Raw genomic sequence first — 27,333 nt, 5'->3', positions numbered from 1 at the left:
GCTACAACTTCGCGCGGGAGATTCGCGATTTGTATGTTTCTGTGAGTGAGTGTGAAGTTAGTTTGTTAGGCTACCAAACAAAGTTGGCTCCGTTTAGTTATAAGTCTGTACGCAGGTTAATTCAGTTGTCGATTCAGTAATATAGCCTTACTCTAGTTACACTGGGATGACTTCGTAAGCACACTCACCGGTCTGTTACACTCAAGTCGCTCACTCGGTCCTGTTCTAGACGTTGGACCAGTATAATGGATAGGTCTAAGATAATGTTTCAGCAACTGGCGGTCCACAGAAAGTGAAGATTGAAAACGAAAAAAATGGTATGAATGATAAGTTAGGCTTAACCAGGCTATATGCCTAGGCTACAGTAGGCTAAGCCCAAATTAGGCTAGGGCTTACTGTTAGAATGTTATTTGTTAAGATAGGCCTGCAGTAAGTTAGGCTATCGCCTAGACATATTGTTGTGTGCATTGTTTTTTTACGCAAATGTGAGAAGGCCACATAGCACAGGAAGGACATTGCATTGTAATTTGAAGCAAGTACTAGGCCTAGTAGGCCTAGGCCTAGTAGTCTACCCTTTTTTTTTAGTATAGGGTTATAACCATATATGGAGGTAGGAATGTTCTGTCCACGACCACATCACCTTGCAAATGGTGTAAGATTCCAGCTCAACGGTTCATGTCTGTATTACTATTACTAGTTAACTTTGCCAATATGCAATAGAAGAAAGTAGCTGACAGATGTTTGTTTCAGTCCCAGATAGTTTCTGCTGTTACTCGATCTAGGCCCTCATTCCTCATTCTCAAATTAAACCAGCTAAAACGTCCTAGGCTGTCTGTCTTTCCATCAGACCCTAAATTAGGCTATACCTAGTAATAGTAGTACTGTTAAACTGTTATACAAAAATTTGTTTATATTGAAAATGAAGTTTCTACCTTTAGATTAGATATAGCCATACCCCCCCCCCTCGCCCCCACCAAAAAAAAAAAATAAATAATTAGAATAAAGAAAAAAAATTGCAAAGGAGAAATGATGTTAAACAATCACAAGCCAAAAAATGGGCCGGTACAATTATAGAATACAGGGCCATTCATTAACACTTCCTAGCATCCAGATGCGCGGTGTGTCTGTATACATGTCCATACACGTATGACGCCCTCTAAAATCCGGATGCTCAGATAGAATCATCGAGTGGCCCTGTATTCTATAATTACTCCGAATGAACATATAAACCTAAGAGGAATATATATAACTTTTTTTTGGTTCCCCAAATTGCAGCTCAAGTTCGTCGTGCATTTGTAGCAACAAAGGATATGCGTTTGGTGTTTTAATCTGAAATTATTTTACTGAGTGTTTTATCATTTTACAGACCTCCAATACAGCCTAGGTATTTAATTATACAGGCCCATTTATGTGTTCATTCTACCAAACGTGTAGTTTGGCATTGAGTTTTAGGTCCAATTATTTTGTAGACCTAGGCTTGGCTATCCTGCTTTTTTGCAATGAACTTGATTAAAATTTGTAAACTCTAAGGCCTGTGCCTTTGTTTGGCCTAAGAAAATAGTTAGAAAGACAACCAAACCTTCCTTGAAAGGTCCTGAAGATGAGACTCTGATACATTGCTAAAATATGCTCCATATCCTCTTTGGATTTTATTTCAGCTCTGCAATTCCTACATATTTAGTCATGTTGGGTATCATGGAAGAACCTCCTGCACTTCTGAGCTTACCTGCTGTTGAGAATGGAAGCTCTTCAGAGGTAAGGTTTCCTATGGGCTAGATGGCACATGTATATATTTGACAGGCTGATACTTCTTGTTACTCTGACCGATTGGTACTGACATACTGTACATATACCCTACAGTACTCCGCAGCAGAATTAACTGAGTTAAAATTAATATTTTGCATAATGAGCAAATAGTGAGGTGTCCCAAATTTATTTATAAAATAGTATGGAAGAAAAATGTAGGTTCATCAGTGTTCCAAATTTACTGTGAACATTTGCATTAAAATGTGGGTATATTGTTATGTTACATGCATGCATCGGCTGTACAGTATCAGATAAATTTAGTCTGTAATACACACTTTACAAGTAACTGAAATTTTGCCAGAACTATATATGCAATACCGAAGCTGTTGTTAGTAGGATAATAAGTACAGTAATGAGAGGTGAATTTTGCAGATTAAAAACCAAACCTTGGCAGCCAAGTCTTGTTCATTGGTATCCAGATATACTGTATATATTGTAAACATGAAAAACGGTCACAAGCCCACCTGTGAACTCTTTTTGCTATATTTGTAACTTTAAATATGATAAGTCGTTTCAATGATCTTCTGGCTATATAGAGACAAACTAGACTCCCCATATGTTTACCATTCTCAAAGTGATATTCCATAGTAGCACCTTAAACCATTGTTGTCACAACTTAGTGATGACTTGAGTCGCCAGATTCCTGAGGTGAAGTGATTTTCCCCATAGTATAGTGATTTGGGTCAAAGACTCCTCTCCAGGAAAATCTCTGGTAATTATTCAACTAAAATCGGTGCTGTGGCCGAGGGAGCCGGGAGGGAGCTGGGAGGGAGCCGGGATGGCGAGGGAGCCGGGAGGGGAGGGGTGCGTGGGAGCCGTAAAAGGCGGTGGCATTTGCAGCAATAAGGGCTTATCAATTGGGAGGTTCAGGGTTCAAACCCCCGCTGGGTCATAGTAATGTGGGTTTTTCATCCAAGAGCAATGTATGGTTTTCCAATATGAAATGACTTTCTGGATGGAAAAGATTACAAATTTGAGTTAAAATGTTGAATTGGAAGCCAATCGATGGGAAAGTTGTAATCCCTAAGCCCTTGAGATTTGGTTGATTGAGTGAAACTTATTTTGAGTGGGAAAACACTCCCTTACCCTAAGAAATGGATCTTCATTCTAAGGTGATCTGTGCTGTTATCCATGGTCTAAAAAGAACTTCAAAGTATTTAGATTCCTATAATTATAGTTTTCAGCTTGATTTATCATCAGCTTGATGTATCATCATTGAGAATTGAGAATATCTAGATTTGAAGTGGATATTCTCTGTATTTAGAATTTTCCCATAATGCAACTTTCTGTAGAAAGTTTTTTGTCTTTGTGGAGATATGATTTAAAATTAATAGGTAGAAGGAATAGTGTTGACAGCTCAATTACGGTGGATGACATTATTCCCTTTTCTTTTCTTTTTTTTAGATTTTTTTTTATAGATTTTTTTAGATATATTCACAAATTTGGAGGGAAAAAATGCACTCTTCACTTTGCAAAATGCTGTGAGGATCGGAAACTTTCCTTCTTGTTTCCACAAAGCAATCAACTTCAGCCACCGAAATGTCCCTATAAATGCCACATGATTTATCGTTCAACAGCCAAGCTTTCATGTCGTGTATTTCACCTAAATTATGAACTTGCAAACTATGCAATCTAGTATGATCATAAACACTCATATCATAATGTCATTTTCTTCATGAATAACACCGATTTCAGTCATCTGTGAAAATGAAATGATGTAACGGTGCCCTTTTTCTCTGCCCGTTTTTGTAGGACAAATCTTTGAAGCTGAAGAAACAATTAAATAATAGGAAACTCACTGATTTCTTCAAGACTCCTCCAAAAGCTGCCATTCAGAAACCAGTCGACCTCCTGGGATATTTTTGTCCGAAAAATTTCTCAGAAGAGAATCATAAACTGAAAACAGGGCAGACAGATTCCAGCAAGATTACCAAATGTAATGGCAGAAAGGAGACAGAGAAGAAAGAGGGTACAGATAGGGAAAAAAAATCCTCAAAGCTGCAGACAGGAGATGAAGAGAAAACCAAGATCCCGAGAAGCCCTGATAGCCGTGCTCCTTTAGAGGCGGCCAGTAAATCGGCTGTACCATGTAACAAGGGGAAAGGAGGAGGAGGTAAACTTAAAGGCAAGAGGAAAAAGATCGCTTCGCCAGGCTCAAGCGCTGATGATTTTGAATCCCCTCCTCCGTCGAGAAGACCCAAACGACCAAAAGTTGACGGCAAGAAGTCCAATACTGGAAAGAAGGTCTTCTCCCTTTCAGATAGTGACAGAGAGGACTGTAATGTCGAGGCTAGGTATGACACGGCTACCTGGAAGGAAGAGGAAAGGGTGAGAGATGAACCAGAGGAACCAGAGAGGGTGGAGGAGGAGGAGTGTAATCGGGGAGAAAACACATCACCTCGTCTGGATCGTAACGTAACTGATGATACAGTGGATGAGGCGAAGGATGTGGCCGACGATGACCAGAAACCATTAGAAATCATTAAGGATGGAAAGGATGAAAAAAGTAACATGGAAGTGATTTCCTATGAAGAGTTTTTAAATTCGGGGATGGATGTGGCTGAGGAAGATGGGAAAGACTCGAAGGCGGAGAATGGCAGGAACGAGAAGACCGCGAGCGATGCGGAGATTATCTACGGAAGCGGTGAAGAAGACAGTGTAGTGATGATATCTCCTGGTGGTGGAACACACTCAGTGGAGTCAGAAACAATAGGAGAGGAATCATCTCTTGAAGAGTCTGAAAATGACATATTCGACGGTGATGTCAAACCATTGGTAGACGGTTCCATTGAGAAACTGCCAGCGATGGATTCCTCAAGTGGTGAAAAAAGTGGTCACGATCACATGATAGGGGTCGGCAAGACCGATCAAAAACTGGATGATTCCTCAACCATTATAACTCCCACGAAACCAACCCCAGAGCCGTTGTACCAATCGCCAAAGTTGGTCGTGGCCGCAATGGTCCACACGTCACCAGGGGTACCAACCGGTGGAAAGGTCATAGGCGATGAGGTTCAGATGCTGCAATCGGTCGGAAGGACTTCCAATGTGGCGTTGGATGACGCTGACAATTCTATCAGTCTTATTCAGGTGGTCAACGCTCCGGTCAAACCAGTGTACAGCATCTTCTTGAAGAGAGGGAAAGGCACGAAATGCACGGAGGAACAGAATGACCGGTCAATAGATGACGACCAGGGGCCACCGAGGAAAGGCAAAGACAAAGGATATGCTATCGATGGTAGAAATGCTGGTGACGAACAAGTGAAGGGTGAAGGTGTTAAAAAAAGGGGAAGGGGAAGACCAAGAAAAACAGATAATAGACAGAAAGATTGTAAGGCTTCTTGTAGTGACGATAATGGGGCTGTCTCTGAGAAGAAGGAAAGTGGCAAGAAGGCAAAGAGGGGGAGGCCAAGAAAAATTGCAAATGAGGACAAAAAAGACACTCCGAGGAGAGATACTCCAGACAGGTCAATGGTCATATCAGAAGGCGAGAAGAATCACTGTGGGACCCGCACACTGCGTCCAAGGAGGTCAAAAGCTAGAGGGACGGTGATCGTTGACGACGACGACGAAACAGAGGAAGAGGAGGGGGAGGAGGGAGATGAGATAGTTAACAAGACAGGTAACGAGATAGCAGAAAACTCTGTTCAACTCGACAAATCTGAAATTGTGAGAACAGCTAAATCCAGGCAGTTGTCTAAGAGGAACAGGGTCAGCAAGTATCCGGTTAAGGTATGATGAAAACAATATTTAACTCATATCATATGTCCGAATTGAATGTAATAACGTACTTCTTAACCAATTGAATCATGTATGTATATTAGATCCTTCTGCAAGCAGGAACTCACGAAGAAGCCATCATTGGCTTATCAAAGCCGCAAGCTGACCGAAGTCAGTCTCTTAGATTCATATTTAACATCCATGATTATGAATTGTCAACAACTCTGTAACTAGACGACATCCATTAATCTTGGAGTGACTCAAAGTCGGGACCTTATGATTGGAAGGCACCGGTGTTAACCACTGAGCTAACACTCCTAGCTCATGTTCATAAATCATGTTCATGAATCTGGATCATGAATCATGTTCATAAAATTTAACTGTGCCTTGACAGCATCATTGTCAGATAACATCGGCCACAGGCGCAACCGTTTGGGTCTCTTGAGAGCATTCTAAGTACAGCGTGTGGAATAAGGATGTAGAATGAGCTTATATAGTATTAATATTATGAGCGTACTGTAGGTCAGTTTTTACTAATGACACCTTGCCCTGCTCCTATCCCTTCCACCTACCCCCTGCTGAAAAATTTTCTGGCTTATTTCAGTCCACTCAATGGCATTCATTTCACATATTTTTTATCCGCTTCTTACTGTCAGACAAACACCCAAAGAGCAAGAGAGATCGTGAAGAGGGCAAAACATCAACGCAACCCACATCAAGGCACCGGTCAGAAGGCACAAGGACAACCAAACAAACGTACCTTGAGGGTCAGGCTTGATCCGTTGGGTCTGTCGGACAAGGTCATCACGGTAAAATATCTTGGTGTGGAAACCCAGGGTCCAAAGGAAGTCAAAGGTCAGAGTAATAGAAAAGAAGAGACGGATAGCCGTAAGAAGCCAGCAATCAGTATTAAGAACCACAAAGGTAATAATAATAATATAATGTTCAAATACCAGGTCAAAGCGCTTTTAATACTGACGTTATATTACCCCTGATCAATTATAACCTGTCCCAGAGACAATCCCTCTAGATTGCTGCAGTTATATACTGCGCCCAATGACAAGTTACCTCACAGGTACAGTACCCATTTAACCCCAGAGAGGCAACTGAAATAAAGCAACTTGCCCAAAGACACAACGTAATGAACTAGGCAGGAATCCAACCAGCAATCCTTTTGATCACAAGTCAGAAGTCTCTTTGCTTTTATACAAAATGCACTGTAGATTCTTATATGATGCAGTCAACTGGCACAAATTGGAAGGTTTTGATATGAACAAGTGTGCCAGGGTGGTACTTCTTATATGTGGAATCTTGACCATTTGGGAAATATTGACGAATATCAAAATATTGATGCACATTGCACGCTTCTTGATACGCAGGACCAATAGAATCAGTATTCTAGAGATATCGAGAATCAATTCAATAATTGCAAAGCAGAAAAGGGAAACATCGAAAGACAATTCAAAAATAGTGACTTCTGACTAACAACAATACTGATTTCTGACTAACCAGCTATGTGGTTATCTCCATTTGGTTGTTTCTGGTTAGCAAGTTTTAGCCTGTTTAAAGGGGACACAAACCCAACCATCATCTCTGGCTTATATGAAAGAGATCTTTGTGAAAATAACTTCCTCAAGTAACTTGGAAAATGTCCTGTTGGTGAGGGATGCTAGTTTAAAAAGTCGTGTCTGAGCACTGTCATTTTGTAAATTATCTTTGATCATTGATGTCATAGTGTTAGGAGGATCTCAAACCTTTCACTTTCTCTTTGTTTTTCTACTCATATTTTCAAGGAAGAATATTAAACGGTGCTTTAAACTCATCTCCATTACAGAAAATAAACATCAAAATAAATAAAGAGAAACAACAAATTGAAGCACATCTGATACAATGATGTCATATTTAGTCTTGATCAAGACATCAATTTTGTTTGTTAAGGAACATTAAAATGTGATATCTTCCAAACGGTTTTACCACTTGACGTGGTTGCTTGGGGGAGGTATTACATGACAGTTATCTCTATCGATAAGACCAGTCATGATGGCTGGGTGTGTGTCTCCTTTAAGGAAACAGCCATGCAAGTGGAAGTCAATGTTCATTTTCAGTTTTCTGTACCATTTGGGATGAGAAAGGTTTCGTTTATTCATTAGAAAGGTCAACAGGGGGTCACTTATATTAATTGGTTTCATTTTAATTGTCCATTCAAAGAGAACAAACCACCTGTAAAGCTTGCTCCGATGTTCACTAAGGAAGGATTGAAGTCATTAGCCAAGAAACAGCAGGAGACAGAACATGTAGTGGAGGTTCTCACCCTGAGCTCTGATGATGAGTGTACAAATGACTCTGTGGCAACTGCCTCACCCTTCACAACTGTGGCGGTTTCAAAGAAGTGGCAAGCCAAAGCCAAGATGCAGGACGAACCTTACTCGCCTCCTTTTCCTAGTATTAGTCATGTGACGCAGAAAGGTAATCAGAGACTGCATCGCAATGCAAGGTTTTGGTGGAGAGCAGATTGTGAAAACTACAACTAAAATCCTTGTAATGGCAATGTGATCTCAATCATTTTGAACTCGTTTACTTGTTGTTTTCCAGTTTATTGTGCTCTTTTTTTAATCCTCTGAGGAGGTATAGGAGCCACATTTATACAATACAATTATTTCAAAAGGGAATATGTATATAAAGAGATGGAAAAAAAGAACGAAAAAAAGTGTAAGTTTTTATGCAAGGTTTTGAACTGAGTTTTTACTTCTTTTATGCTTGTTAGAAGTAAGTTTCGAGTGGTACAATTCTTTTGTCGGACGTTTGGTATAGTTTACAAATTTTTCTGAAGACGATTCACAGATGTCTGATTCTTGACTTGAAAAGTCAGCTTCCGACGATGATTTTGTGATTTGGAAAATGAACGAATTCAGGAAGTATTTTGAAGCATTTATCCTTCAGAACCTTGCATATCTTCTATTCTTTGTTTCCTTCAATTGTTTAACATCTTATAAATAAATCCCTTGTGACTCTTTCGTCCTACCCAGATGAATCAGGTGATCTGAGGAGCTTTTGGAATTTACCTGATGTTGACCACTCTAAATTAAAAATATCAAGGATCGTGCTAGGGAACACACCACCTCCTGCCATCGACTGGAACGCATCACTCGATAAATTCACCTGTAGTCACAAAGCCGATCTCAGGATACCCAATGTTAAGGTTGGTATGCTTGATTTGCTGGGTATATTATGATAAAAAGTAACAAAACTATGGGATAATACTGGCATTGAAAGCACCACCGAACGCTTCTTTCGCGAGTTCCTACTTGCGGGAAGATCACATAAACATACATACATACATCACCTAAGGAAAAAAGTCCTGTGTTCGTAAAGGTTGATAACTAAATTCCCACACTTAAAAATCAAAAATGTAAAAATGTACATTATTTCATTGAAATTTGCTGAAAATTGCTTAATCTCTTCAGAAGACATATTTTTGAAGATATGTACATTTTTTGAGAACTGATGAACTTAAGGCTGCTTTTGAAAAAGATTCAGCTGTGATCAAGAAAATCAGACCCTCAGATGTTTGCATAGTTGTGCGAATTTTGATTTCTTGAATTTTCCTCTGATCTTATGGATGATACTTTTAGTTGGAAGGGTTACTATTAACTACTGGTGAGTTCAATGGCAACAGTGATTAAATTAATTCATCCCATTAATTACATGGCTTCCGGATAAGCTAGTAGTTCCTTGAAATGTTTGCCTAATTTACGTATTTTTTCACTTCGTTCTTGCATTTTACAATGAAGAATTTTGTTTTATCATTTTCTCCAGTTTGGGAAGCATCCAGAACTTTCATACGAGAGTCAAAAAGCTGCACTGGAAGAAATTTCAAAGCATAATCCCAAGTTTCCTGTCAAGAGAATTTTCAAGCGTTACCTGGCCAAGCGGAAGGGAGAGACATTAGAAGAAAAGAAAGCAAAAGGTAGATAGTTTCATTTTTTTTATATTCAAGTTTGCAAAACTTATCTGAAATTATTATTTTCATCATAGCTGTGCAAGTGCAATGAACAGTGGTCTAACGAAAGATGCATGCATATATATTTTCAAACTCGTGAAGTGCAAGTTTCACCTTTTTCAGATATACAGTACCTGTATCATACATGTCTTCCTGTATTGTAGAATTTCTTCACAATGCCCCTTTTATATATTTATCAGTTTTAATTTCTTTTCCTGTTTGAAAAGTTCGTAAATGTTGTGCTCATCCTTGTTAGTTAATTTAATAAATGATTAAAATTGTTTTCTAATAACAGTAAAAAACTAAATGGCAATTAATTCAAGTCCACCTCGCCCGATTTTATTTTCTGATTGTGTTTTTACACAAATAATACTGTACAATTCATCGATGAAAACACTATGAAAACAAGAAACTTAGTTTCCATCATGTGACCTTCCATTGATTGAATTATGATAATACTTCTTAAATCCAAAGTAATACCAAAACAGAGAGAGAGAGATGATTAGAAATGCAATGTGTTCATGTTAGCAACATGTAATGTATGTATGTGTGTATGTATGTGTGTATGTATGTATGTATGTATTTTAGATCCTCCTGCAAGCAGGACCTCGTGAAGAAGCCATCATTGTCTTATCAAAGCGGCAAGCTGACCGAAGTCAGTCTCTTAGATTCATTTTTTAACGTCCATGATTATGAATTGTCAATTGTCAACAACTCTGTAACTGTACGACATACATTAATCTTGGAGTGACTCGAACTCGGGACCTTATGATTGAACCGCACCGGCGTTAAGCACTGAGCAAACACTCCCTAAATGTATGTATCACCACCTTGTGTTATTGTGCACACTTTATATGTAGATGGGAGTCATACAACCACAAGCAAGACACAGCTGGGGAAAGGTTCTCGAAAGAGAAAAACAGAGAGTGAAGATGACCCCACTCAGAGGAAGGTCAGGAGGAGGTCACTGCGAGGTCAGTCAGTGAAGGACCACAAACAGGGAGCAGCTGATGAAGAGAGAGACAATATCAAGTCTGAGGGTAAACCTAAGGGTGAGCAGATTCTGTGGTCTTGTCATAAATGTAAAAAGGGGTGATATTCACAAAAAAATTATCTGTTTGCTCGCTTAAATGTCTCTGGACAATTTGCACCTGATACACTTATCTGATGCACATAGCATCACATAAAACCCATATCATGGTAATTACAGTCAGTTTAATTTAGACAGGTTATCTATCACAAGGTATGTGGCATTCCTACCTCTCAATGACATGTACATTTGGTGGTATCTTATTGTAAAGACCACCGTATTCACCAAACAGTTGAAGAAATCTATCATAGCTTTATTAATTTGCAAAGAAAACAATGTTTTGAGATCAGAGTACCCAAAATAGTGTTATACAATAGCCCTTTTAAGCATCCCTAAACAAAACACACTCTATTTTTTATTTGAACTGATTTTTTTCAGGCAATCACTGGTCTGGGCTTGCATTGAATTCAGTTATCCTCAGTAAGGCTTGAGTAAGCCCCTTCAGATGTTTAACGTTCATAAACATGTTTTTAATCTTAGTCTTTCTGCAATGAGTCTGAGAAATTTAACTTATTTCCTGCCTTGAATGTTCAAGTTATGTGTATGAGGCAGACTTACCTAAACCCAGATGAGTTTGATTGGTGGTATTTGCGCCTTTTCTTTATATGATAGTTTTATATTTTGTCAACAGAAAAACTTCCACCGACCGATCTATTATGGAGTGATAAATATCAACCTACAAGCTCTGAAGAAGTTCTCGGTAATGCAGTATCTGTGAAGAAACTTGGCGGTTGGCTCTCAGATTGGAAAATCAAAATACAAAGGATAAAGAAGAAGGAAGCCAAAGCCCAAAGAGGGTGTAAAGCAGGTGAGAAGCTTCAGTTTGTTCAACGCATAGTTCTATAACATTAATAGTTTATTAATACCGCAGGTAAGAAGCTTCAGTTTGTTCAACGCATGGTTCTATAACATTAATAGTTTATTAATACCGCAGGTAAGAAGCTTCAGTTTGTTCAACGCAGCATAGTTCATTAATACCGCAGGTAGGAAGCTTCAGTTTGTTCAACGCCCCAGGTATGGAGCTTCAGTTTGTTCAACGCAACATAGTTCATTAATACCGCAGGTAAGAAGCTTCAGTTTGTTCAAAGCATAGTTCATTAACACTGCAGGTATGGAGCTCCAGTTTGTTCAACGCATAGTTCATTAATACCGCATGAAAGAAGCTTCAGTTTGTTCAACGCATAGTTCATTAACACTGCAGGTAAGAAGCTTCAGTTTGTTCAACGCATAGTTTATTAACACCGCAGGTAAGAAGCTTCAGTTGGTTCAACGCATGGTTCATTTATACCGCAGGTAAGAAGCTTCAGTTTTGTTCAGCGCAGCATAGTTCATTAATACCAGCAATCAAAACCAATATGATGCTGTAGGGCCAGTTTTTTTTGCAGCCCATGAGATGTCTCAAGAAAAAGAAAAAAAATCAATCTATTTTACATCATCACAAAAAACAAGCTAGCTGCTTAGAATCAAAGGTTTGGAATCAACAGCAGGTTGTTGGTTAGTTGCGGCCCAGTCAATTTTTCACTCCCTATATCTGGCCCATTCATTCAAGAAGGTTGCTCACCCCTGCTGTATGGTATTGGTTGATCCATAACCTTTTTCCTGACCTGTACTTCAGATATCCTTTACTTGTTCATTCTGATTTATGTATAATTAACAACTTTTGTGTCAGCCATGGTGTCAAATGTGCCTTTGTCTAGCACTGTATTGTTCCCTGCCTGCCTGGTGTGGCCATGATAAGTTATAAAAATATAATAATGGTCACTGAATGTATTTATGCATCCTGAGCTTCACATAAACAGCGTTTTCATGTCCTTCTGAAACTTGTGTCGCAGATCAAGTGCAGGGCTTAAGTTCACTGACACCTGACAGATGGCTAATTGTTGTCGGTGCCCCTACACTACCTCTAGTAGTTAAACGCCCCTATTAACCATCCGTTGCCAACGGTATCGACTGTACAAAATTGCCATACTTCAATGAAAATGCAAGGCAAATCCTAACTTTCTCTGAAGAATTTGCCTTGCTTCTCTCAATCCTTAATTGAAGTGTTTATCAAGTCATTGGTAAGAGGAGACTTTTGGTCAATGGCAATGAGTGGCTGTTACTCTGAAGATTTTGTGAAAATAATTTTCATTTCTGGTCTTCCAGCTGAAACAAGAGAAGACAGTGAGAGTGATTTTGAACCAAGTGACGGAGGTTGTTCCGGAAGTGAGGATGAAGGAGATGGCATCTGTAATACCTTCCTCATCACAGGACCCCACGGAGTAGGCAAAACATCCATGGTCTACGCCTGTGCCAAGGAAATGGGATTCAAGGTTTGTATACAGTGAAAGAATGTAAATGTCAGCTCCTTCTGTAATATGCAAGTCAGGCGGTGCAGGTCCTCATATATTGTTGTGGATAGCCTCATATCATGTTTGTATGTATGTATTTTAGATCTTCCTGCAAGCAGGAACTCGCGAAGAAGCCTCATTGGCTTATCAAAGCCGCAAGCTGACCGAAGTCTCTTACATTCATATTTAACGTCCATGATTATGAATTGTCAACAACTCTGTAACTGGACGACATACGTTAATCTTGGAGTGACTCGAACCAGGGACCTTATGATTGAAAGGCACCGGCGTTAACCACTGAGCTAACACTCCTAACTCCATATCATAGCAATAGGAATAACACTATATAAGCAAGCTTTCCTTCTACTTACTTTCTCTAATTTTTCTGTTCAGTAAGGTAAAGACCATGAATATTTAAATTGCACAAAGATTCAACACTTTATAACCACAGTTAGGTATGATGAATCTAAGGATATATCTGAAGGCAAATGCAGTTCCATGAACAACACACGACATTTCTCTGGCATATATTTCCTTCCCTGTTTTAAGAAAAAATACTCTGTGTATATTGGCAAGTGAAATATGTCGGTGATTTGGGAACGATCCAAAGTAGACTCTGATAATAGGTTCACTGCCTGACATATTACCTGTTGTTATACTAGATCTAACACTAATAACACAATTACTTATTTGCATATGCTTGCAGAAAACAAAGAACATTTAATCGATATTTTTTTGTTTTCCAATACAATTGAGATTTGAAAGAACAAGAGCAGCAAACAAGGGTACACTGTTTTAAAACAAATTCTGTGTTTATTTTTGAAAGCATTACCCAGAACATTTCTCAGAAATGGATCACATGGATTTATGATAATTAAGTTATTTCTCGTCATTACGAGTACTTTAGATATGGTGGCATGACTATGTGCCTATGGTAGCATTGATATGTATTTAAGGGTGACAAAAACTTAACAGTTCTTTTAATTTATTCCAGGTTATTGAAGTGAACGCTTCGTCGAAAAGAGTTGGAAAGCAGATATTGGATGACCTGGGTGAGGCCACTCAGTCACATCAATTAACCGGTCAGGCAGGTCTCAAATCTGCTGACCTTGCAAGGTTTTTTAAATTGAAGACTCCACCTGCTCTGGTTAAGGTGAGTTGATATCAAAACGGAGTGATCCTTCCGACATAAAATATGCGGGGAACATGTCCTGCCATGTGATTTTTGACCTCTGTAAGGACCTGCCGTTTGGTCTTGTGACATAGTTTAGAAAAATTTGAGTGTTATTTATGCACCTGAAGCCCAATGGTGATAATTTTATTCTTGATTATTATTAGCTTGAGAGGACATTTGCAAAGTAACATATTGACAAGGTGTGAACCAAATACTGTGGTAATGTCAGTCAACATTTTCAACATGGTGTGAGCTGCCATCACATGGATGTTTTATATAGAACAGGATACACATAATATGGTATCCTGTCAACCCAAATAATCTTGTAAGTAAACAGTGTTTACAAGGACATTACTAACCAATGGGGTACTTCTTTCATCATGTTCAGAAGTCAAAATGTATGTTAATGTATTCAAGTCTCAAGGAATATAAATAATATTAAAGAATCAAAACAGTTTAAATTACGATGGTAAGAATGTCTGCGGTCTCCTGGTTCATTATTCACTTTTGAGAAGGAAAAAGAAAACATAGTCAATAATTTTTTGTCTTTGTTTTTCTTTTGCTTTGTTTTGCAGAAACCGGTCAAACAAGCAAAACCAAAGATTCATAAAGCTTTTGCAGCATTCGTCAAAGCTGGTCAGAAATCGTCTGAAAAAGTTAACTCAAAGCCGTCCAAGAAGACGACACCAAGGAAAACAGCTGTCAAAAAAGACTCACCCAAAAAGTCTCCGAAGAACTTAACCCCTAAGAAGGGTAGACCCTCCCCGAAAAACTTAACCCCTAAGAAGGGTAGACCGTCCCCGAAGAACTTAACCCCTAAGAAGGGGAGACCGTCCGCGAAGAACTTAACCCCTAAGAAGGGTAGATCGTCCCCGAAGACAAAATCAGCCAAGAGCCCTGGAAATGGAAAGATGGGGTCACAAGCAATGAAGCCCTCTGTTCCAGAGAAGATCAAGTCTGCTGTCTCGGGCGCAACCCTCATTCTCTTCGATGAAGTAAGTAACAAAGGGGTTTTACAAGATTAAATCTTTGGGATGAAAACAAATCTCAGACGCTGCTCTTCAAAAGTATGGAACAGTACAGCTACCACCTGTTAGTTCCAAACCAGATATAATGTTTAGACACACCATGTCTGAGTGCTAGGCTGGAGGAGATTAAAGGTGTGGCACATTAGTAGTAATGAAACCTGACCGCTGCTGGTTTATGAGTGAGATCACTGGCTGGCCAAAATAACTAAGGTGGGTTGTCTTTGCATCCAGGAGAAATCCACAGTGTGTTTCCCATCTGAAATGGCCTTTTCAAATTGCTAAAATGAGCATTAACTGTAAATTGTACAGTCACCTGATGTGAAGCTTAATTTCCATGCCATTCTGGCTTCCATGCCATTCTTAGTTATATGGCTGATTAGAGTTGTAAACTAAGTGCCTGCCAGGCTGATTATCTATTTTATGTTTAGTGGTGGATCAATTGTAATTACTCTCCTTTTGGTGGTTAGGAAAGAGGGAAGAGAAGGGCAAGAAAAGTAGTTTAGCTAGGACTTGTGGAGGTACGAACTTGATCTGAGCTGCTTCCCTGGTTGTTGATTGTGAGACGTTTCTCCATTAAATTTGGTTCCTCTTTCTTTCATTTTATTCTGATATTTCTCTTCCTGATAACCTTACATAAATACACTTTTGATGCTACATACATGCTATCAAGATATGATAAATAGATTTGAAAAATGAATGTGGTTCTTTATCTCAATCTGTCAATTTTATGTCAAATATTCCCAGGTTTCCAATTTGTTACGGTATGGGATTAATGCTGTAAGGTGAGAAACCGGTGGGTTATGGAAAGTATATAATTCAATCAAATTCATTGAGTATGGGCTCTCTAATCTTCAGCTGGTCTCCAGGGTTTCTTAGGCTGATTCTGTTCAACCTTGATTTGCGTAATAATCAGTTCATTTTAGATAGCACATACAAAGCCTGTTTGAAGCCAGCTTACATGTCAGTGCATTAGGTTTGCCAGGTCCATTATATTATTCAGCCGTCATGGACAATCTGCCAACCAGCATCAAGCATCTATCAAACGCTGAAACTATTTCTCTGTGGTTTCATTTCATTCACAGGTAGATCTCGTATTTGAAGAGGACAAAGGGTTCTTGAGTGCTATTAGTACATTTATGGCAAGTACGAAAAGACCCATCATCCTTACAACTTCAGGTGGGTATACTTGATAGCGATATTTAGTAAGTAAGTAAACGAGGACTAAGAACTTCCTTGCTATGCCAGGGTAGTACTTGAAAGTGATGGTAGGTTTAGTAACCGAGAACGTCCATTACTATGCCAGGTCACTACGGGATTATAAATTGGAAGAAGGTTAGCATAAGCTCTACAGCTTGTGTGTTATTTATAAAGATAATATACACCTAGACTGATAAATCTCGACAGAACCCCATTTCAGTTTAGAATATTAAAGAGAAACAGAACTCAGTGGCACAAAACCTGGACCTGTAGTTGGAATGAAAATGATTGGATCCAATGTTTATGAGGAGTGAGCATTGATGTGTAGTGGATGTGAACAATTAGTAACAAGTGAACTATGACTTGATATTTTATTAAATCCAAAGGATTTGTAATTATATTTATTATCTTCTTTAAATTTAATTTTGCTCAATCCTGCTAAATGTTACATCCAGTATGCTTCTAATTTGTGAAGTACCCCCTCCCCCTGACCCAGACACATGATGACTTCATTGAGATTAATGTGAGAATGGACTTTTTTTGTTAACAGATAACCACTTTGGAGATTGCCTAGAAGGAAAAATTGAACATGTTGTGTTAAGGAAACCAGATACAGTAAGTAGACTGTAAATTATTGATTGTTTAAACTTAGGTTAGTCATAAATCTTTCATTTATGCTTGGTATAAAGATGTGTTCAAGTTAAACAATGGTTTTACTTCTTCAGTGGTCAGTTGCATCAGTGAAAACAATAAAACTAATGCAAAGACTGTTGATGCATGGTCCATGTATGACTTCCCTTATTCTTCTGCAATGTACTTATCAAAAAATATATGTAATAATTTCAGAATTTTTACATCTTTGCAATGGAACAAGCTACTAAGAAGTGAGTAATGTGATCAATGTGTGCCTTTTTTTTTAAGTATGTAGTTTTGAAATTACAGATTACTTTATGAAGTACCAGTTGAGAGTTACTTATTATGAATTATGACCTGTTTCCATGGCAACTTTTCACTAACAGTCTAGACTTGCTACAAGTATGCAGCTGGTATGCTTAGCTGAGAATGTGCTGACTGATCACCAAGACGTAAAGAATCTAGTCAGTTACTATGGAAACGATATTAGGCGCAGCCTCCACAGCCTACAGGCATGGGTGAATACTGGCGCAATGCTGTCGCCATGGCAGCAAGCCGGGGACATTTCTCCTTACAGAAGAGTCTGCAAGCTTTCCCTGAAGAGATTAAAAGGAACATCAGACTATACCTGCCTCCTTAAAAAGAACTCACCAGATGATGAGAGGAAAAATGCGAAGGAACGAACAGAAAATTCCTCGTTGCCGAAACTGAATAAGAACAGTTTGCTTAGCCTTTTAGGATGTGGAACAGTTCATTCTGTGGATGCTATTTTTCAGGTAAACAGCTAAACTTTTTTAGATGAAAAGAATTCTGAGTTTTTAATGTCTCTGTAGGTTCCGCTGCATAAACTTGATCATGAGGGGGAAGTTTTATTTTATACATGTATAGTAATATCCTTAACCACTATATTTGCCAATATTTTTTTTTCTCAAATTCTCAAATTCAGTAATCAGATGATTACTTTCTCAACAACAGTCAAAATCCAATTGATATGTTGGTAAAAGTTACAAAGTGAGGTCTCCTTGAATACTGCACTTGACCACTCCTTAATATTCCACATAAGCATTGATCAGAACAGTTAGAAATACCATTTGTTCGACACAAAGCAATACATATCCTATGAAAGGAAAAGAAATCGAGGCACAAGAAAAACCCAGCTGTTCTGACATCATTTATTCAGTGGTTGACAAACCTTGTTCATTTTTTCATCAGCTCAGTTTAATCAAGGGAAAGTTGCTGTTATTTCCTTGTTTAGAGAAATGATTAATCATCATTGTGCTTACATTTCTGTTGCTCTTTATTTTGATGGAATTTTATCTTGAATTTCATGGCTGTTTTTGTTCTTTTTGTTCTCGTTGGTCTTACTTTATTTTCAGAATACAAAACAAGCACCTTGTGGATCCATCACTTCATATAACTCTATCAGAAAACTCTTGCGATACGGTAAAGATTCAATTCGTAATTTGGAAAGGAATACTTTGCAGACATTTTGTTCGTATTCTCCACCAAACCGGACGCATTCAGAGAGTCCTCAAATTGTGAATCGTCCAAAAAAACTGGACGATGAGGAACTTCAACGTGTAACGGACAGTAAAGAATTGGACCTGAAGTTTGTTGAGAAACTGAGCAGTTACACGGATAATTTGTGCACTTTGGACGTATTGGAGAACACTGCTGGTTGGAACAATGGTAACGTCGACAAGGAGGAGGGGCATTGGTGGGGTGTAGATGTGTACGCGGGTCTAGACAACGTTTCAGATGACAGAATGACACAATGGAGTAGGAGAGAGTTTAATGAGGATCTTTGTAGTGTTTTAGAATGGGAAAATTTTAGCCTTTGTAAAAGAAACCTGGAGCAGATCAAGAATAGTTACGAGGACTTGAATTCGTCGACGCCAGAAGCCAAACTCGGGAAAGATCAGAGCTCCAACAGTCTTCTGAAATCAGATTGCAGACAGTCACGAGAAATGTACGTATACTTTTGTACGATTTCACACATTTATCCTTGTTTTCATCAGTATTTTTAACCATCATCTAGTAGAGTTAGTCGTCGACAATCTAATAGGGCAATTATTTTATTAAAGTAGGTCCTTGATAAAATATAAAACTGTTGCTTGCATTAATGGTTTAAACGTAAATGTTCAGACATTGGTGTACTGTAGGTACATTAATGGTACAGTCAGAAATGTTACTGTACTAAGAATGAATTTAAAGTGTAATGGTGACCACTAAGCGTTAGTTTGTTCCTTAATTTATGTAGGAAACCATTGTGTTAACACTGCTTATTATGCAGGACCAAGAAAAGACAATGGGGAAAAAAGTAGAGGGTTTTGTCTAGATTCAAATGGATTAAAACTGGTATTGTGACAGTTTACTGTAATATTGAAAATGTCGAGAAGGAACTTACAAACTCAATCTTGAATAAAACAATACCATGTTGTTGTTTTTTTCAGCCCAAACATACCCCCTATAACAATATATGGGGCTGCTGCTAACTGTATTCCAATTTCTTATGTTTGAAAAGTGACTGGTTTAAGTTTGAGACCTATTCTTTTCCAAAAGAAATAAATAACAGATATTTAAAAAAAAAGCAATATATATACTGCTTTGTTTGCAAGAATTCTTGATTAAAGAGGTTTCCTGTATTCAAAGTGGTTTGTTCCATTCTTTGATTGATCTTTTAGAAGCGGTCTCTATGGGATCGTTGCTAGGAAACTTCCTCGGGTGATAAGGTGCAATCATCATAACGTATCATTAGATTACCTGCCTACCATGCGATCCATATGCAGAAGTGAACAACTTAGGGAAGCAGCTCATCTTAAGAGACGGTAAGCCACAAAACTTCACAAACATATTATTTGCAATATGATAAGTTTCAGCCAAGCCCATCTGATGTAGTTTGACCTTTCAGGTACTACAGTAGGTCTCAAGTTTCAGAGAATTTCCATTCTTGATGGCTTTAGGAGGCCTGCGATGAATTTTTGTTGTGGTATTAAATATGACCATTTTTGAATATCCTCTGTATCATTAATGCAGCATGTTTTCACTAATTGCTGAATATTTAAGGTTATTTGCATATATACGGATAGATGTTAATTGGTAATACAATGTAAGGTTCATGCTGTTCCATATATGCTACTGTTGGATGCTTTAGTATTTGAATTGAATTGTGTATATTTAACTCTACAGGTTTCTGCACTACTTTGATGCAATTTCATTGCCATTGAAAGTAACTGACCAAGTCCAGCTAGCTTCAGTTGCAGAGCACTTCAGAAGGCAGGAGATGAAGCCAGAGGCAACAGATGTAGATAACATCGATATTGAAGGGGGCATTCCTGAAGGCAGGAGATGAAACCAGAGGCAGGCGATGTAGATAACATCGATATTGAAGTGGGCATTCCTGAAGGCAGGAGATGAAACCAGAGGCAGCCGATGTAGATAACATCAACGATGAAGCAGGCATTTCAGAAGGCAGGAGATGAAACAAGAGGCAGCCGATGTAGATAACATCAACGATGAAGCAGGCATTTCAGAAGGCAGGAGATGAAACAAGAGGCAGGCGATGTAGATATCATCGATGATGAAGCAGGCATTTCAGAAGCCAGATCTTTACATACAATAAAGAAATAAATGCTGACACACATTTTTAGTAAACTGCACAAATTCTGTCAATATTGACACACTGAACAAGGCCCTAGTTATGGTCATCTGTGACAGACAAATGCACATGGACAGTGTACTAACTAACGAGATAAGTAAATTAATGTCAAACAACTCTTTCATTTAAAAAGGAGCTTCTTTTCATTCCAGTTTACCAACCTTGACAAAAAAATACTCAAAATAAAAGAGATTTGGAAACTTTCTTCAATTTTAGCATCGTAACTTAGGGGTAATCTGACCATGACTTATTGACTCTAAGAAGACTAAGATCTATCCATATTCATAAATGAAGCTATTAAAGCTGGAAAATTTGCCACCAAAAGTTAGCTAAATAGCTATAATTTGCTATAAATTTGTGCATTCCTGATGGTTCCTTACACTTCCAAGTTAAACCCAGAAGAGATTCAAAGTAGGTAGGTTTATATTTCTATGTCATAAATCCTGACCAAATGTTATGTAAATTGTAATGTGTACAGCATATTTGTGGTTAACACTGAAGACCTGGATAGGAAATATCAAGAGTGGGTGAAACTGCTTGATATGTTAAAATGACCACAATACTTTAAAACATTTTCACTCACTGAGAATTTCTTCTAGTGTGTCGCATAAGTAACTTCACCTTGTATTCATTGCTGTGAGAGAACTTTTAGTCTTGGCTGTAGTCATAGTAACCGACGGAAACAGACGTTCTTTAAGTGATATTTTGGTACCAATGCATCCCATCAGTTAACCTTTTTACCCCTTTTAAATTCAAGCAGTTGTGATATTTTGAAGGTATACTATATTTCCCTTTGTAAAATGACACCACAAAATGGTTTTGTAAGTTTCATCAATTGTATTCCATTGATGAAGATCTGGTGGTTGCTAGGCAATGGATCCAGGTGGTTGCTAGACAATGGGTGTGGATCTTCAGAACATTTAAGTGAAGCTCACCAGATTTTCTTGGATATGTTGGGCAACCTTTTTGGAAATATTCTAAACTTTGGGCATCAAAATTCAATGACATCTTGTACATTTATGTAATAGTTTCATCTTTTTATCATATTTTGGCAAACTTTGTTTATCAATAGAAATTAATTATCTTTTAAGTCAAGAAAATGAATGGAAAATCTTTGCATCAATTATCTCTGAAATAAATGGATGACTCTTTTACAAGAAATTATTTCTCATGTTTTGTTTGTTTGTGCTTTTAGAGCCTAGTGAACTGGTAATATGTGCTAGTTTCTTACATCTATCAGTTTCTCTTCAATTTAATCTAATAGTCATTCCATAATTAAAGAAATCATTCAATAGTTGTAAAGGAATTGCATATTCATAAATTGACATTTGTATTTGAAACCTAGAACCTTCCCCTCCCCAAATTCCCACTGCAAGGAAAAACAAGAGTTGCAATGGTTTCGGTGCCAGAGGTGGAAATGGAGCCAACCTAAGTTTGTCCCCAAATATGTATGCTGTAATGTGAAATTATGGTAACGTGTGCTTGAACAACCAGATGCATTTAACTACCACTTGCAAAGCATTTGCCTGTATTTTACTAATGTGAACAATCTGAACTTCCAGAAAAAAATATTTATGGAAAGTGTAGTATGCTATAATTGGGGGCCAACAGTGATGGCTTTTAAAGTAAGTTACATAAACAGACTAAAGATGAACATAACAGACTTAAATATACTACTGATAAAATATAATTTATTTATTCCTCTTATCATTTATGATGAAAAATTTCTCTTTGAAACATTTTCAAACACAACTTGATATTGTTTTTTACACAGAGGAAGATATCATTTATTTATTTTGGACTATTATTAATATTATTATGATTGGATTTAGGTTATTATTATTATTATTGGATTATTATTATTATTTTCATATCATTTATTTTGGAAGAATGGAAACTGGATGAACAATTGTCATTTGGAAAAATGGAACAAAATGATAAATTCTGCAAACATTGATTACATTTTTATTAAGACTCTCATGATGAGACTCAACAATCCCTGTACCAATAAAGCTGATAACAAAGACTGAGCCCTCTGTACAGCTGATGCTCTCCGTGGTCATACCTTATTCAGTGCACTGTAGCACAGCTTCATCAGACAACAGTGAACGCTGACAATTTCTATTCGACAGCCAGCCTTTGAAATAACGGCAACTGTCTCAAGTTATAGTCTAATCACCGAGCTGCCATGACTAATGTTATGAGGACGACAAAGAACTCAAGTGCTAAAATTAAAATTTGGTCCTGGTGAGATATCTCCTTTCTAGACATAATTCTTCTCTGATGTCTACATACAGTATCTGGACAGCCTTAGCAGGTCCATTCTGAGCCTGGTTTTGAGATGCAGCAACAATGTCTTTCAAGAGTTGACAAGAATACTTCTTATGAGCTTTAACTTTTCAAACTTGTGTCATTTCAACAAGAATAGTTAATATATAATTTATAATATTTTATCCTCCTCACCACCCCTCCCCCCCCCTCCAACAACAAGTTAATCTTCTCAAGAAACATTACAAATGGCAGTTTATCTCCCAAGTAACAGTAGAATAACAGGAATACTCTTGTTAGAAGAAATATTTGCAGAAATAAGTTCTAGAGCAAAGTCCTAAACTAAGAGAAAGCAGGCTACAGCTCTATATAGTTAGTTTACATAAAGTTCAATCCAAATATCATTGTCATGGTGAGATATTTGTTATCTGCTATTTACTGAATCAGGTTGTTGGCACCCATGCAAATGACCAGGAAGAAGATATGAGTTCAATGTCAACGTAGCACACTAGCGTATGTCCATAATCATAGTTTCTTGATCCAATAGTGAAAGATGAGGATGGATGAGATTGCAAGTAAGCCGAGAACTCCCCAAACAAGGTTATCCTCTGGGTCTGGTGCTAGCGTGGTATCAAGTGTACTTCCATCAACACTGAACATGGTGGCTGTTTCTCCATAGTCCATTGTTGCAGCCTTGTAATCGAGTTAAATACTGAAAGATGACAAAACAACAGGTAATAGGATGACATGAAACAATGATGACGGCCATAAGTGTCAATATATATACAGTACCAAAACCTGAACAAAAGTGTTTCACAAATTGCCTGATTTTATGATATTTTGTTGCAAAATATAAACCACTTTTTGGGCAAGCTGAGTACCTGAGGCCATACACATTACATCTTTTCTCTGCTGTCAGTCAATACAATAACCTAGCAGTGTTGATATGATAATGAAATCCACCTTTCACCATAATATGCCATTTTGGTAAAGACACAAGTATTACAAACTATGGTCCTACTACCAAGGTCATCATTGTTGTTTGTTCAACTATATTTCAACCATCAACGTTATCAACATTTTACATAATTCAAGTATATACATGTATACAAAGTATATGGTTGTGGGGATCCTCGAAAAGTTCATAAGAACTTATAAGTGAGGTATCCCCAAAATACAAACTGACAAAGTATAACAAAGGTACAAAGTATGACAACAACAAAAAATGTTACAAGAAAATGAATAATAATAATAAGAAAAAGTGTGGGGGAGAAGGGAAAAAAAAAACGTTAACTAAGACGTGGCCCGAAGTTTAGACTAAATCATTCATTTCTATTCGAAAGAAGGTAACGCATTAAATTACGTTTGAATGAGGATAACTTATTAATTGAATGCAATGCAGTTGGTACGGAATTCCAATAAGAAATAGCAGAGTACAGTATTTGACAAAATGTTGACTACTTGCAAGAGAATAATGGGGAACGGAAAGTAAATTTGCATTGCGGGTATTGTAAGCATGAAAACAATTATTTGATACAAAAAATAGGAGAAGCTACTTGGTAGATTGTCATGAAAGAAGTTATATACAAAGATTAAGGTGTAGTACTTGACTAATTCAAATATCGTTAAGTGTTTAATGTCACAGAAGAGGCTGTACGAGTGACTATTGTAAGGAACATCGTAAATTGCATGCAACACTTTCTTTTGCAGAATATAGAGCTTATTAATATGACTAGGATAAGTGTAACCCCACACAATACAACAATACGATAAAAAAGGCAAGATAAGAATATCGTATAAAGTTATCAGAGTTTTAATGGGGACAATTTTTTTTTAACGATTGATAATGCCAATGGCTTTGGACACTTTTCTTTTTTAGTTCTGAATATGTGGGATCCAACTGAGATTTTCATCTCTAGAGGGTAATGCCAAGAAAATTTGTGGAATGGGAGAAAGGTACTGGCGTTCTATCAATTATAATCGTAAGGTTGGAAGAAACTATTTGTCACTAATTGGGATGAAAAATAATGGTGGTAGTTTTTATAGAATTTAAGTGAAGTTTATTGGATCTGAACCAGGCAGTAATTTGGGGGATTTCAGTATTGATATCGTTAACAAGAGTATTTATATCACAACCTTTATATAGTAAATTAGTATCATCTGCATACAAAATAAAGTGAAATTTTGGAGTGACATTAGGAAGGTCGTTTATATAAATGAGGAACAATAAGGGTCCAAGAATAGAGCCCTGGGGAACACCACAATGAATTGCCTGCTTCGAAGAATTAGCGCCAGATAAAGAAACATATTGGAATCTATTATGAATGTAGCTATTAAACCAAGATAATGCAGCCCCCTTATGCCATATTTATCAAGCTGTTTTAACAGAATTGAATGGTCAAGCGTATCAAAAGCCTTGGAGAGATCTAAAAAAATCCACCCAACTAGACATTTACTTTCAAAAGATTCAATAATATAATCTACAAGACTTAAAATAGCCTGGGACGTGTTACGTTGAGGCAGAAAGCCAAACTGATAATCATATAATAGATCATGTTTCATTAAAAAGGAATATAAACGATTAAATACAAGTTTTTCAAAGATCTTTGAAAACGAAGGTAAGACAGATATAGGCCTATAATTACTGTCGCTCTCTCGCATGCCACTTTTAAATACCAGAACTACACAAGCTATTTTCAAGTCAGACGGAACAATACCTTGAAAAAAAGAGCAATTAATGATATGCACGAGAGTTGTGCAAATAGCAGAACTAGATAATTTAACAACTTTGGGACTAATGTTGTCATAACCACAGCTTGAATTTTTTAAATTTGAAATACAATCTAAAACCTCCACTTCGTCTGTAGGATTTAAAAAGAAAGAATTCATGGAATTAGCTTGGCACATATAGTCTAGGGGGTTCTGTATACCAACCGAAATATCACAGGCTAAATTTGGACCAATATTAGTAAAGTAATCGTTAAATGCATTAAAAATATCACAGAGATTAGAAACACAATTTTCATCCAATTTCAACAAAGTGACAGAAGAAGTGGAGGTTTTGTTCTTGATGAGAGAATTAATGCAGTCCCACGTTCTTTTGTGATTAGATGATCTAAATGTATAGAAATAAAAATGTTGGTTAGGCTTCATTGTATAATCTGCTTTAAACTAGTTGTATTCATTTATTATACACAGAAGCATTCAGAGAGACATAGCATACTTTTAATTGCAAAAGGATTGAATTTGCTAGGTTGTAATAATCACATGAAATTGTTGTGTTAAGTTGATAAAAATCTTCATGTTAGCATATTTAACAAAAGTAATTACACATGAGGTTGTCGAGCTACTGGCTTCTGTTGAGTCACGATTTAAATATAATGCCTTTGGTGACTGCCGCTAGTATACATGAAATCTCGTATTTGGCCTCAAGTGGGGTCTTTCATGTCATCAAGTATAACATTAAAGCCAAAGCTAATGTTATATTTGGAAGCTGGAGATCACTTATGACTTTCTTCTTATCCTTTGCATGTTGTTTACTGCAATCCCTGAACTGCTATTGCTAACATTTTTACTACAACAACCGAACATCCAATCCTTGTAACTAGTGTTAAAACTGGTAAAGTGGTATTGGCATTACGCTTGGTAACACATGTCAGTATTTGATAAGTAGGCGATTAACCTACTGTAGCCTATCAGTAGTATCACAGTTAGGCCTGCAGCCTAGGCCTATATCAGGCTACTTAAGCGAATATTTAAATAATGAAATCCTCACTTGTTAATCTTTGGACGACTAAGAAGTGATAAGACCTTGGCCAATTCAATAATTGACTCATCGAAAACGTACCTAAATTTAAGAGAAGCAGTTCACACTCTGGAGAGCGAGACTTTAAATGGTCCTGGGTCGTGTTACAGCGGTGCTGGGCATCATCAGTGCTAGATTGCACTATTAATATTATAGAGCTAATACCGCTAATACGTCACTGCAGTTACCACACAAATCTTGACTGGCGATTATGCAATAGTCATCTTTACAACGCTTACTGATCGTGGTCGAAATCCAAACAAAGCACGTCACGTATGGCGTATTTGCAAGTGACGTCACTTCAACTTTATTGAGTTCATCTAGCATATTTTGTGGTAGGCAATGTAGTCAGCACGTTGTTTATATCCCAAATTTCATAACAGTTTTATCATAACAATAACGTGAAGTCACATGATTTGAACAATAGTCTTCCGGTTTGATAGGGGCACCGGACTGAATATTTCAGGCAGAGCTAGCAAACAGCAAAATAATACTCAAAAGTAGGTATAACGCGGTCACCTGGCAGTAACGTGACAACCGCTCGAATGAGTAAATGTGGGTAATATGCACGACTTTCAATACCCTATTCGAGGTAGACTGTGTTAATTTTTTCAGCAGGCTGTT

General features: G+C 37.6%; 1 protein-coding gene and 1 long non-coding RNA gene across 2 annotated transcripts; one reads left to right on the top strand and one right to left on the bottom strand.

The window, feature by feature from the left end:
• Positions 1-22,155, top strand: LOC139959647 (uncharacterized). Its single transcript, XM_071957437.1, has 18 exons — positions 1-317; positions 1,659-1,755; positions 3,559-5,538; positions 6,183-6,450; positions 7,735-7,992; positions 8,553-8,725; positions 9,343-9,493; positions 10,387-10,578; positions 11,248-11,424; positions 12,762-12,928; positions 13,941-14,099; positions 14,696-15,115; positions 16,231-16,324; positions 16,896-16,960; positions 17,365-17,754; positions 18,355-18,947; positions 19,663-19,806; positions 20,168-22,155. Exons 2-18 carry the CDS (start codon positions 1,684-1,686, stop codon positions 20,328-20,330), a joined length of 5,466 nt encoding a protein of 1,821 aa, XP_071813538.1. The 5' UTR covers positions 1-317; positions 1,659-1,683; the 3' UTR covers positions 20,331-22,155.
• Positions 22,156-22,301: 146 nt separating this feature from the next.
• LOC139959668 (uncharacterized) lies at positions 22,302-27,053 on the bottom strand. Its single transcript, XR_011790197.1, has 2 exons — positions 26,752-27,053; positions 22,302-23,616 (listed from the first exon to the last, which is right to left on the bottom strand). It is a non-coding gene; the product is annotated as an uncharacterized lncRNA (long non-coding RNA).
• Positions 27,054-27,333: the final 280 nt, after the last annotated feature.

Source organism: Apostichopus japonicus, chromosome 19 (assembly GCF_037975245.1).
Source record: "Apostichopus japonicus isolate 1M-3 chromosome 19, ASM3797524v1, whole genome shotgun sequence".
In the NCBI taxonomy this organism is placed as follows: Eukaryota; Metazoa; Echinodermata; class Holothuroidea; order Aspidochirotida; family Stichopodidae; genus Apostichopus; species Apostichopus japonicus.
The sequence above is the reverse complement of the archived record's forward strand: the minus strand, read 5'-3'. Positions and strand labels throughout refer to the sequence as shown.